Source organism: Acomys russatus, chromosome 24 (assembly GCF_903995435.1).
Source record: "Acomys russatus chromosome 24, mAcoRus1.1, whole genome shotgun sequence".
Classification (NCBI taxonomy): Eukaryota; Metazoa; Chordata; class Mammalia; order Rodentia; family Muridae; genus Acomys; species Acomys russatus.
In genome coordinates this window covers 25,827,656-25,841,519 of record NC_067160.1, presented here as the reverse complement: position 1 = coordinate 25,841,519, position 13,864 = coordinate 25,827,656, and the positions used below count along the sequence as shown (strand labels likewise).

The 13,864-nt window shown below is 42.3% G+C and overlaps 1 protein-coding gene across 1 annotated transcript in view; it reads right to left on the bottom strand.

The window, feature by feature from the left end:
* Window positions 1–332: 332 nt before the first annotated feature.
* The window catches only part of Pla2r1 (phospholipase A2 receptor 1), a 128,641-nt gene continuing 115,109 nt past the window's right edge, over window positions 333–13,864 (bottom strand). Inside the window, exons 23-30 of the mRNA XM_051167079.1 lie at window positions 13,371–13,518; window positions 9,490–9,728; window positions 8,428–8,596; window positions 6,868–7,008; window positions 5,673–5,789; window positions 3,938–4,114; window positions 676–708; window positions 333–568 (exon numbers count right to left, since the gene is read on the bottom strand). Coding sequence (XP_051023036.1) covers window positions 354–568; window positions 676–708; window positions 3,938–4,114; window positions 5,673–5,789; window positions 6,868–7,008; window positions 8,428–8,596; window positions 9,490–9,728; window positions 13,371–13,518 — 1,239 coding nt within the window. The 3' untranslated portion in view covers window positions 333–353. The remainder of the gene's footprint in view (window positions 569–675; window positions 709–3,937; window positions 4,115–5,672; window positions 5,790–6,867; window positions 7,009–8,427; window positions 8,597–9,489; window positions 9,729–13,370; window positions 13,519–13,864) is intronic.

Sequence of the window (13,864 nt, the reverse complement as noted above, 5' to 3'; positions counted from 1 at the left end):
GCAGTCGGAGGGAGGGCTCCCCATTTCTCTTTTAATGTATTGAGCGAACTTGCACATCTGAGTGCATGCCAGACTGGCGCGAGAGTTCTTAGTGCGGGGATTCTTTTTAATAGCTCTTGTCTTTCTAAATAATAACCAGGGCCCCTCTTCAGAATGGACCACAGTTAAAGAAAATGAATACATTAAGCAGCATCTGATTTGGTTAAAATTCAAAACAAGTGCATGAAGAATACTTAAGACAGAGGCACAGTTCACATTATAATGGCGTCTCGTTAGGGGGAAATGCGGGCCGGACTCCCTTCCTTTGTTCTTCATAGCTGGAGCAGTCTCTCGCCACCTCCTCCACCTCATCATCATTGGCCATTCTTCTCCAGATCAGAAATGAGAATGTTTTCTTCTAAGTGTGTCGTGCTGAAGCTGAAGGTAGGATAGTAGAGGCTCCTAGGTCCTCTGAGGCTCTGGAAGAAGCCCCTATTCTGCTTGCATACCCAGATGAAAAGCGTGAAAATGGCCAGGATTATTATCAGCGTCAGTGTGACCGTGAGAGGAACAAGGCTGTGGCTCGGTCCTAGAGGAAGACAAAGAGAAGATACAGAATAGATACCGTAGCCTACCTGCCATCCGTATCATTAATTCTAAGAAAAATCTAAATATTCTTTCCTCTTCCAAACCTACCTTTCCCTGGTTGCTCCATCACAGCTGGGACATCTAAAATCAAATAATAAACAAATTATTTCTTTAAATCCAGCAAAGCAGCAATCAAACTATTGCTCATACATCAAGTCTGGTGGCCTGTTTTTATGAATGATGTTTTATTAGAGCGCTGATATTCATTCATTTATGTAATCTCTCTCTCTCTCTCTCTCTCTCTGTGTGTGTGTGTGTGTGTATAGGGCAGATGATGACAACTTGTGGGAGTCAGTTCTCTCCTACCACGCAGATTCCATATTGCTAGTCCATGAGTGCGCTCTCGCTCTCTCTTTCTCTCTCTCTCTCTCTCACTAAGCAAAAATATTTCCCTCTAGATTTAGTACTACCATAACAGAAATATACGTAAGACATGCTCCTTGCTTACGGAAAGTGACCATTTTGTTGGGATTTAGTGGAGAGTCCCTGCTTGTATGTATGTACCAATTTTACAGTCATTGCCTTTCATGCCTGTGATTTCCAAGAGTCTGGAAACTATAATAGAACCTCCATTCCAAAGTGACATGGTTCCCATTTTAAAACATTAAAAAAAACCCAACAAAACATTTTACTGTAGGAACATTGCTCACTTAAGACGACTGTCTCCCAGCATTCGGGAGGCAGAGGCAGGCGGATTGCTGTGAGTTCGAGGCCAGCCTGGTCTACAAAGTGAGTCCAGGATGGCCAAGGCTACACAGACAAACCCTGTCTCGAAAAAAAAAAAAAAAAAAAAAAAAAAAAAAAAAAAAAAAGACGACTATCTCAAGGGCCAATTTTTGATCTAGGAAGGATCCAGAGAAGAATGCAGAGCTTTAGAGACAGCTGCAAGGCTAGACTGAAGACTGCGGGGAATCTGAGGTCAGGCAGGACTTTATAGTGAGTTCCAGACCAGGCTGGGACACTGAAACCTACATTAGAAAGGAAAGAAGAAAGAAAGACAGACAGACAGAAAGAAAGAAAGAAAGAAAGAAAGAAAGAAAGAAAGAAAGAAAGAAGTTGGGAGTGTTGGAGGTTGGTCTGATGTATTCTGATGCTAATTACTGGCTGGAAAGATCTAGTTACTGCCCTGAACCTTGCCTTCCTGATTGGCTGAATAAAATACGTGGGCAAGGCAGAAGGAAGGGACAGAGTGAAGGTTCAAAGGCTTTGAGCAGAGAGGATCTTGGGAGTGCGAGAGATGGGACGGAGGAAGAAGGAGAAGGAGATCCACCATGGGATAGGAAAAGAGCCTCATGGGCCCAGAGGAGGAACTCTGACATTCCTCATGGAAATAGATGGCCAAAATGAGCAACCTTAGCAAGCATTTGGGTATTATGGATGGGAGAGAGCCAAGCAGAAATTATTAGAAGTAGACGGAACAGGATGGAGACTGGGAGATAATGGAGTATAGCTTAGGAGGTAGTATGTGCCCTGCCCCAGGTAAAGGCTTATTCTAAAATACATCAGGTGTCTGTCTTCATTGATTGTAAAAGTGAGTTAGATAGTACTGCCATCCTAACTATAGTCTAATTATAAGTATTTACTAGGACAGTCTTTTAAATTAACCACAACAGAGGGAAGGAGAGAGGGAGGAAGAGAGGAAAGGAAGGAAGGAAGGAAGGAAGGAAGGAAAGAAGGAAGTCAGAAAGAAAATCTAGTTCTCAGTGCAGCCTGTTTGGACAGCCACTTTCTCCCCTATCGGATGGGAATGTTTGAACCACTCCTTGAAAAGTTACAATGCTTTAAAATTGGATACTGTGCTATTCTCACAAAGTAGAAGGATCCAGAGGGTCCTAGAAACCTACAAGAAGAACATTATGATAGGCAGATTTGGGCCCAGGGGTTCCGCTCAAACTCAGGCACCAGCCAAGGACAATACAGGCGGTAAACTTTAAACCCCTACCCAGATCTAGCCAATGGACAGGACATTCTCCACAGTTGAGTGGAGAGTGGGGTATGACTGTCACACGTACTCTGGTGCCTCATATTTGACCACGTCCCCTGGATGGGAGACCTGGGGGCACTCAGAGGAAGTATAGCAGGCTACCAAGAAGAGACTTGATACCCTATGAGCATATACAGGGGGAGGAAGTCCCCCTCAGGCACAGTCATAGGGGAGGGGAGTAAGGGGAAAATGGGAGGGAGGGAAGAATGGGAGGATACAAGGGATGGGATAACCATTGAGATGTAACAAGAATAAATTAATAAAAAAAAAAAGTAAAAAAATAAAAAATAAAAATAAAATTGGATACTGATGTATGGTGCATCTGATTTGCTCCTGATGCTTAAACGGCAGTAAATACTTGGGCACACTGTTAGTCCTATGTCTCCTACATCGTTGCTGCACTTTAGGGTGTCACACATTGATGCCCCCACACCCAGCTTTTCCCTTTCGTTGCCAGCGTCTCATCAGTCTTCCTACGTCTCCCCATAGTTTCAGTCATGCCATTCACATTACCAATGCTGTTCTTTCATCTAAGTGAGTTTACCTCACCGTGGGTGCTTACAGCAGCACACCCAGAGCATCCCTTGTTCCACCAGGAATCTCGGCTCTTTAGCTCAACACTGGATCCAGCCTCATGGTCAATTTTCCTCCCACCATGTGTCTTCTACTTCAGTTTAGCACATTCGCCACGGCTGCTTTCAGCAATGTCAGGCCTTTTGTCTAAATTATTTTTCCTTCTCCTGTCCAGCTCCCCAAGCATCCCTGCTTCTTTAAAACCCAGAGTCTCCTCTCTCTGAGGCCTTCTCCAGCAGCCCAGAGTCACAGCAGCCTTCCTTTTAGGAACTGCCTGGATTATTATGAACACCAATGGTTCTCATGGTAGGCTGGCTTAGAAACCTCAGCTGTTGTGCACAATTGGCTAGGATTTTCCGGCTTAGCTTTCTAAAACTAACTTCCATCATTATGGACTGCACTTCTCAGGATGGAGTCAAATACGCCTTCCCTGACATAACAAGCGCACAGGAGAGGATTATGCATCCACACCAAACGATGCCCCTGATCATTCTCACAGTGCGGCATGGCTCTTTTTGCTGTCAACTGTTGGTCTTAATTTCATTTATATGGCTGATGATTTTTCCTTCTTCATATTATAGGAAAAGAGGAGCTGAACTGTTCTGACTTGTGTGAGGAGCAAGATGACCATGCCAGAACCTCTCTGAAAAACCCTCCGAATATCTGCATTTATAACTTGTCAATGCCACTCTGGTGGGTTGGCATGAAGCAGGAAAGAGTCAATATGAAGAATTTCTCTCTCCTTTCACACACCTGCCTCCATTTTACATATGAATCCCTTTTTCTCTTCACACGGGGTGAACTGCCATATTCCTTCAGGGATCTTCAGGGCAACACATGGATGGGGCTTGAGGTGGTCCATGTCTGGTGTCCGAATGCCCCAGTTTGATTGGTCTGTGGGTGTTCCATCAAACCACCATAAGGTTTCATCTGTGGGAAAGATTGTTCACTTATTATGAATTAATGTGGATTCTTACTGACGTAAGACTGGGTTAAACCATAAAAGCAGCCCCTAAATTAAACAAGAGACTTTTAATTCCATAAGTATACTCTTGAACAAAATATCAAAAAAGGTATGTATCCAGTCAGGCAGTGGTAGAACATGCATTTAATCCCAGCATTTGGGAGGCTGGACACTGTGAGTTTGAGGCCAGCCTGGTCTACAGAGAGAGCTCTAGGACAGCCAGGGCTATACAGAGAAACTCTGTCTGGAAAAAAACAAAAACAAAAGCAAGCGAACAAAAAAAGCTATGTTCAATTAAAGTTCTTGTGCAGCCCTCTAATTCAGATATAAATATCTGTTTTTTTTCTTTTTTTTTTTTTCTTTTTTCTCGAAATATTTATTTATTTATTTATTATGTATACAGTGCTCTTCTGCATGTACACCTGCAGGCCAGAAGAGGGCATCGGATCACATAATAGATGGTTGTGAGCCACCATGTGGTTGCTGGCAATTGAACACAGGACCTCTGGAAGAGCAGTCAATGCTCTTAACCTCTGAGCCATCTCTCTAGCCTTTTTTTTTCTTTTTGTTTTTATTTTTCAGACAGGGTTGCTCTGTGTAGCCTTGGCTGTCCTCGACTTGCTTTGTAGAGCAGGCTGGTGAACTCATAGAAATCCACTTGCCTCTGCCTCCCGAGTGCAGGGATTAAAGGCGTACACCACCAGTGCCTGAAATATCTTGTTTCTTAATGTCCTGGTTTGAGTTTGAACCAGTCCACAAATTTCTAACCAATTTAAATAAATCACCTAGCAAACAAAATTAATTAATGTATAGAAAAATCCCTTGAAACCCTACTATCAACACCATTACAAGAGGGTTCATTTCCTAAAACCATTATTATACTGGACATGGTTCAGTGGAAAACTCAGTCCCTATATCATCAATAAAGTGTGTGTGTGTGTGTGTGTGTGTGTTGCACTGTCTGAAAAGAATTTAACAATAAAGCGAACTACAAGTCAGTTTGCCTATGATTATCACATCTGCGAGAAATTCAGTGTCAAGGACTAGAATACTTGCAAGGATAGGCTCTGTACCCACCCTCCTACACCACTCTAACACTCTCTCCACTGCAACTAAAATAATTTTCTTTACAAATACTTTTCAATCACATCAGTTACATAAAGAAAAGAATAGTGTGCCTCCAATTACACACACTGGTATTTGAACAGCATATAAGAATTTAAAAAGCACAGTTTATCATTGAAACAGCTCCCTGACTCCGTTGTGGTTTGTTGCAGTTAAGAAAGTGGAGTGTTTTCAAGTTGAGGTGGCTTGGCTTTACCAGGAATGCCTGGGAACGGAGTTGCAGCAAGCATGTTCAGTGTCGCATGATGGTTAACTTGTCATGTGTTTTGTTTGGGAGGGGCCTCTTTAGGAGTTACACTGCATTTTCACAGCAAATGTGTCCAAGAAGAGTTCTGTGGCTCCCAGAGGCCTTAATGACTGCGTATTTATTTACGCCTCCTCTGCTCCCACGTCACTTACTGTTATTATCAAATTGAGCATTCAACCAAACCATCTGGAGGGAAGAACCGAAAGCAAGAAGCTCTTCCAGGAGAAATGAATTTTCAGCCTTGTCTTTGATTGCCAAAAGATTTGATCCTGTAAAAGAGAACAGCCTGATGAGCGATGAGCAAGGCAGATGCACTTCAGAGTGTTTCTGCGCCTCCGTTCGTGAAACCCTGGCTTTGAAAAGCAAACATTCCTTTACTCCATAAGCTTCTTTTTCCTTTTTAGTACTGGGCCTTTAGAAGCCCAGGGCCTTGGACGCTGGGCGAGTTCTCTAACTGCTGAGCATAGCCCCAACTCCAGATTTCTATTGTTAAAAAGTGATTAAGTGGACGAGGAGACAGCTCAGTCAGTGAAGTGCCTGCTGCACAAACAAGTGTGAATCCTCAGGACTCAGGAAAAGAGGAGGCCAGATGGTTTGGTTGAATGCCCAATTTGATAATAACAGCAAGTGACGTGGGTGCACAGGAGGAGTGCCGGGAGGAGTCCTAGGGCTTGCTGGCCAGGGAGAGACCATGTCTCAAACATACAGAGTGGAGAGTGGTTGAGGAAAACACCCGGTATCAGTTCTCTGTCTCTGTGTCTCTGTCTCTATGTCTGTCTGTCTGTCTCTCCCTCTCATACACCACGTACATACAAAAAATTTAAAGGGATTCAAAACAAAACAGCATGACTAAGGTCTCACTAGGGAGCCCTGGCTGGGTTGGAACTCGCTATGTAGACCAGACTGCCCTTAAACTCGGAAAGATCTCTCTGCCTCCTTAGCACCAAGATTAAAGGCCTGTGCCACCACACCTACCTAAAATGTGATCTAAGACTTTTAAGGTAAAACTACATTTTAAAAAATGTACAAGCTTTCAATTAGAAAGTTAAAACAGTGGTGATCCAGTTTAGATAACATTAAATATTCATAATGCACCCAGCTTCAGAAGGAAGGATTTTGTGGGAACGCTGTACACCGAGGCACCATCTTGGCCTTTCAAAATCTGCACTGGAACTTGAATTACCTGTAACAGCTGCCCCCCCCTAATAAGCACATTCAATAGTAGTTTTTTTCCCAGTAGTTCTCATGGCTCCTAAAGTTACCAGGTAATCAGTGTGTGAACAAGCATACTGGTTACTGAGACAGCAGGAAGCGCATGAAAGAGTTTTAGCACTGTGGAGGAATTACCTTCTCTTTTGCAAAATCCATGAGCATCCTCAAAACTCCTGCTGTCCAGGACTGTGGTAAAGCTGTAGCAATTACCTTTAAATTTTATCCAGGGAACTGACGTTTCTGAGCACAGCACTGGGTGCTCAACTGCCTTTGTTTCTAAGAAGAAAAACCAGGTGTGACTTGGGGCTGGTGACACCCAGTTAACCCTTATTTTACAGCCCACGAAAGGCCAGAATCAATGCACGCATTAAGATTTTCATGATAATACCCCAAAAGATTGGATTTGATGTCGATGATTACAGACTAGGGTTACGTTCTTGAATTTCTGTTACAAATACTCATTACCTAAACACGAAGAGTGTGTAAAAAGACTTTTGAGTGCTGCCTGGTCAAGGTGGCTATCTACTGTTTTCCTAAAGCTTGGGACACCAGGAAGATGCAGTTCATAGAGGAAGTGGTAGATGAATGATAATGAAAAAGGATGTCTAAATGTATGCTATCTGTCCTAAGCAGGGCTAAGTGTCATGGATTTCTAAAATCCTTACTTGTATATACATGAATATAGACTTCACTGGCATTTAATCCTGAATTGTTTTCATCTACTATGCAAAGTATGTGTGCCAGTTGTAATCTATCCAGAACATAAGTAAATAAAGCAGTTTTGTGAAATGAGAGACTTCAAAGGCGATCAGAAGGGGAACTGTGAGAGCATGTGACAGCAACAAAGAAGAAAGCTGGGAAAACAAGACACAGATGCCACCGCCGTCGGAGGGTGGGAAGGCTGAGCCACTGCTGTTCTCGGCACTGTGGAGGACAGAGGGATCTTCGGGAGTCTGCTTAATGCGCTCAGTTAAGTTTCATCTTCAGGAAAGGGATTGGGCCAGCTGAACTTCATGGAAATGGGATAATGTGCAAAGTGTGGGGTAGGGTATCAGTGAATGTCCAAACAGTGTCAGCTACCATCGCCACAATGATTGCTCAAGAGTCTGCGAGCCTTGTCTGAGACATAAGCCCTCAGTTCAGATGTTCCATAAAAGCCGAGGCACACCTTTCTAGTGTGACTTCCCATCTTCTCTTACCCTTACCTGCCATGCTGGCAAACTCAACATCAGCTCTGCCGACTGTAGCCCCCATCCTGTATCTCTCTGTCTCTATCTAAGCTTTTCACCTCTGAACGCTTCTCTATGTTCTGTTGTTACCCATCAATCCTACCCATTCTTCAAGTCCCATCTGCCTCCATTGGCATGCCCTTCAAGAAGCCTTCTGCCTTCCCCAAATAGATAGGATGCTTTTTAAAGCACAATGGCAAACATTATTTCTTACACTGCAGACAATGGTGGGGAGGGCTCTCCGTAGAACACGCAATGCATTCTTTTCTTGACAATCCCCTCTCTTAACTCATCTTCCAGCCATGCTTGTCATGACAGGTATCTGTCTTTATATCACAGGCCAGACTATAGAATTCCCAAGAGCTGAGGCCTTTTATTATTCATGTTCATATTCCTTGCTGAGCACAGTCATGCAGACAATAGCAACACAGGGCACATCTCTTGAGTGGAACAGACTTGTACCTACCAGTGGGTACATGACAAATGGCACCTTGAAGAAATGCCTCACAGGCTGTCCTCTGCCAGCGTCCATCAGTATCAGCAAAAACACAGTCACCAAGAACGTTTTCCTCCTCATCTTTCCAATAGGTGAATGGGGATTTGGTGCCATCTGACCAGTCAAAAGTAAGACCATTCTGTAGAGGGGATTTGAAGCATCACTTCATTGCCAGGGCTGCTGCTGGGGTCACCCAATACTACCTGAGCACCCATTCCTTCCAAGTTCTAAACTTTTCCCCAGAAGAACTGGAGGTCATGGAAGGAATAGAGTTTACTTTTCAGCAATTCAAATGTGTAATACTCTTGTTTTAAAAAGCAAAATCTCCCTGGTACCTGGCACACACCTGTGATCCCAGAACTCAAGGAGGCAAAGGCAGGCAAATCTCTATGAGTTCAAGGCCAACCGGGTCTACAAAGAAGAGTCCAGGACAACCAAAACCAAAATCCAAAAAACAAAAACAAAAAACCAAAGCAAGCAAGCAACCAACCAACCTACTAAACAAACAAAAACAAAACAAGAAAACAAAACAAAACAAAAAATTAAAATCTTACAAATTGAACTTTGCATGTTGTTTTAAGGGTAGTAGATTATTTAATAATAATGTTTCTGAGCAGGAAGCAGCAATCATTTTTTTTTTTCATGGAGATTCTGGGGATATAGCAAATTACCCAAACATGGTACTTGAGTTTGAGATGTGTTTCATTGCATAAATTAGTCAGTACTCAGGGATGCTTGAGAATTTTCAAAGGACCCATGGGGGACATTATACTTAGAAATCAAGCAAGTGTATATTCACCCTAAAAAGATGTGTGCTCTTGTAGCCTCAGGTGTCTCGAAAACAAAAACAGCAAAACAAAATAAAACAAAACAAATAAAAAACAGTCGTTTCTGTATAAACTAATTATTGAAACGTTACATTTCTACTGGGTTTGGGAGTTGGTTTTGAGCGCTGATTTCAGTGATTGTCTCATTAAGGAAGTAGATAGAAACTTTGCAAAGACAGTCAGAAGAAGAATTGAGAACACCTACGTCTGTGGTGGAGAGTCCAATCCAGTGGGCATGTCCCAGCCTGCTGAGGACAACTGTGAGGAAGGACTGGTGAAATATGTCTGTAATGCTGGCCAGCTCTGCTCCGTGCATCAGGCAGGTTCTTCCTGCTGTGTACCAAGTCACATTAGCGCGGATTATTCTGTAGGTTCTGTTTCCATATTCTAATGTATTGGGGACTGAATACGTATCAGATGCGTTTATGGGATGTTCAGGAGTATCTAGAACAAGAACGACAACAAAATCACTTGTAACATATGGGCTGGAAAGGAGGAGGTCATATTTAACATGCACCTTTGTCACTAACATCGACACTAACCAGAGGGTTTCTTCCAGGAGTGACGAATTCAAAATAATGACACTACACTCGGAAGCGTGTGTGATGCTAGGAAACTGGACCACTGTGGCGGTTTGAATGGCAATGGCCTCTGTAGGCTCATACATTTGAATGTCTGGTCCCTAGTTGGGGGAACTGTTTGAGAAGGATTAGGAGGTGTGGTTTGTTGGAGAAGGTGCCATTGGGAGTGGGCTTTGAGGTTTAAAAAGCCATGCATTTCCAGTTAGTTCTCTCTCTCTCAATCTCTCTCTCTCTCTCTCTCTGCCTATATTGTGCTTTCTTATATATGTATATATACATATATATGTATATATATGCATTTGTCTTCTTTTATTCTGTATTATATTATATCCATAGAACAGGCTGAATTTAGAAAAACTAAAACAGGAAAACAAACTAAAATTTCCTGTACTATCTGATCTGGAGTGAACTGAGTCCCTCTTGCACACTAGGCTGAACACTAACATCAGTAAGTGGTTTGGGCTTAGTAAGGGCCATGCTGAGAGGGGAATGGTTGAAGGGCTGGACCCAGCCCATTCCTAGCTAAGAGTCCTTGAGAAAGCTAACCCTTCTAAAGCTCCAATGTCAGGTCTACAAGAACTGATAAGGTCTTCCTTTGAGGAGTGTATGTAGAATTCATTGTGATTTCCACAAGGGCATATTCTATTGCATCTGGGACACATCAAACACTTAATAAATATTGTTCCTCACTCCTCTCTCCTGTTTTGGTCATGTTGCCTTTTACTTTTTTTTTTTTAACTTGATTTAGAAAGCACACATTATACAAGCTAAATGAAATAAGCCTATTTACTAACTGACCTGTGATGGACTATAGTTGGTCACCAGTGTGTTCTTTGCTGGAAGTCTGTTTGCCAGTCTATGCTCCCAGTTTATGGTTAGTTATACAAAACCCATATAATACCAAAGCACTACTTAAAAATGACAATTAGTACAATTCATGTGGCTGAAAATTTTTGTTTCCCTCTCCATTAGGGTATACTGTTGCTTTTACACATAGGGTTTTCTTCCAGTGCAATAATTAATCCTTTCAAGTTTCAAAACAAAACCCACATGATGTTTGCAACTCATTATTCTGGAGAAGAACTATGTATGGAAATTGAGTGGTTCCTAACTGTTTAGTCTTGAGTCTGTCTGTCTCCCTCCCTTTACGCCCCCCCCCACGGTGTATACATATGTGTGCATGTGGGTGTGTGTGCATGAACACGCATACATGTATTTGTGTGTGAATGCAAGCCCGTGTGTGCCATGGCATGCACATGGAGCCTGGAGGACAACTGTGAAGGCTTGTTAGTCCCTTTATTTGCATCAAGGGCTTGTTCTTCTGCTGTGTTTGTCAGGTTAGCTGGCCCAGCAGCATCAGTAGATCCTCCTGACACTGGCCTCCATCTCCCTGAAGGAGATCTGGGATTGCAGGGGGCAGGGCTTACACCACTCACCTGGCTATTTTTGCGGGTCTTGGGGATTCAAACTTAGGTCCTCACATCAGTACAGCAAGTTCTTCCACCCACTGAACAACTTCCCCTGGCCTCTGTTTCTTTTTTTATTCATATCTTTTTATTCTTTCAGGAGCATAGCAATTTTTGGCTTAAGCCCAATATAAGAATATGTTTATATGGAAAGTAGAGGGTGTCCATCATAACAAGAATTAAAGTTTAATAATATTTTTCAGAAATGATTTTTTAAAACTATCATTTGTTAAACATATGTTGGGAACTATGCTAAGCATATGCATGGGAAATGGACCTTACCTCATTTTATAGGGATGGAAATCAAAGTTTAAAGAGGATAAGTCATTTGACTGAAGTTTATTTACAGAGGTAGAGTGGGAAATTGTGTGGCCAGACACCAGGCCTGTGCTCGTCCCCTCCGCCCTGCAATGTCACCAAAGGCGTGTATACATTGCGTGTCCCCAAATACCAAAGAAAGCAATCAGTTGGTAAACTTGAGAAGAGGTCAACATTACAGAAATAGAATCACTATATTTAACTGAAATACTTTTCCTTTTTAAAGACCAAAGTTCCTTATCTACAGAACTGGGGATACTTTGACCTATTTCCTGGAATGGCCCTCAAGGTTTTATAGCGTACTGCTCATAAACCCAAGGCATGGTGCCAGGCACAGGGACACACAGCAGGTAGTGAAAGCCAGAGGTGTCTTTGCTATTTTATTATTTAAGGTCACTCAAAGACAGTCACATTGCTCATTCATCCCAATGGACATCTGCGACAGTGTGACACTTCAGTTAGGACCTTAAATGCCTTCCAGAGGCCCAAGTGTCCGAAGTGTGGTCCCCAGAGTGGTGCCACTGGAGCCGATGGGGCATTTAAGAGGTGAGGTCCAGTCGAAGGTCTTAGGTCACTGTGGGCATGATTCTTCCTTTTCATATTTTTTGCCTCCCAGTCATGAGCTGAGGGCTTTGCCTTGTCCCCTGAACCCTCTATGATGTTCTGCTTTTTGTCACAGCCTCAAAGCAATGGGTTTAATTTTGTTGAGCTCAAACCTTTAAAATTAGTACGCCAATAAAAACCTTCTCTCTTTAGAAGTTGATTGTTTTAGATATTTTGTTACAAGGAAGGGATGCTGTCACATGCGGCTTTGGTAGTACATTCCAGAATCACTAAGGAGTTTTATCTGCCAGATCTAGAAACGTACTATACGTCATATTTAGCCACGAACACTATTTTTGGAGTTTAAGGGGGGGGGGGGAAGGAGTGAGTGTGAATTGGTTTATTTTTGTGACATTTGCTGTTCTTGTTTTGAGTCAGGGCTTTACTATATTTATAGTAAGGTGGCCTTGAAATTGGTAAGATTTTCTTTTTGTCTCAGTCTTCCATGTGCAGAGAATGCAGGTATAAGCTAAGTCTAGTTTCCTATTATTTTCCAACAGTCTGGGTGACTTTTAAAAATAGCCACAATAGCCTATGTTTGGATCTAGTGCCAATGCTCTTTGCGAAGTGTGCTGCATTGGAATGTGACCCTCATGGTAAAGTAGTAAGTGGGCAGAACCGTAATCTGACAGTGAAGTTCCGAAGTAGCGTCTTCAGAGGGCGACTAGGCTGACGTAAGGACATAGGATTCCCTGGCTGAATCTTGGTGTCTTTAACCGGAGAGAGGGATATAGAGTACACTCATGCCAGTCTCTCACTCTATGTAATGTGCCACCTTGGAAGAACCATAAGGCAAGAGAAAGTGCTTTTCCTTGTGTTAATGCTAACTTCATCAGAGTATGGGAAAATGGAGTGGTACAGACATAGAATCCCAGAACGTAGGACTAAAGCTATTTAATGGCCCTAGGGTTGACGCATTACGTGGCCATCTGTCAGATGGTTTCGGCAGTCCTTGGAACACAGTTGAAGGGCACAGTCCTAAGAAGTGGGGGATAGGTGGCTAACCATGTTTAAATAGAGGGACAGGAAACTCTCGCTGTTGGCTACGAAGCTGGTAGACAACAGGTATGGAGATAAAGGTTAGAAACACAAGGAATAAACCCGCAATTGTTTCTTACCTTGCATTTTTTCACAAACAAATCCGTAACCTTCTTTCCCGCAGTCATCAAAATACCACTTTCCAGTGAAATGGAAATTAGGATTGCTTGACATCAGGGCACAGAGAGACGCTTGCTTTTGAACTTTAGTGGTGTTATAACTCGGGATCTTTAAAGGAATGTACATGTTATTAAAAATATGGCAATATGTAACATTATTGTTACATTGAAATTTTTTGTTTAGGGCATAATTTTAAAAAGTAAAACACCATTATTCTCTTATTTCTATCTAATAAACCAATCCAGAACCTCTTTCTAGCCTGTAAGGTAAACAATTAGCATGATGAGTAGTGTAACTGTGTTTCTGTTATAACGTTACATTATTAAAAACTTAACTTATGACCAGTGAACTAATATAAATTTATAGCTCCAAAATACAGGAACAAATAAATTTTAGTCAATAAGTCTCAGATGTTATCTCTTGTTAAATTGATGTTAAAAAAAAAGCCTAAGGG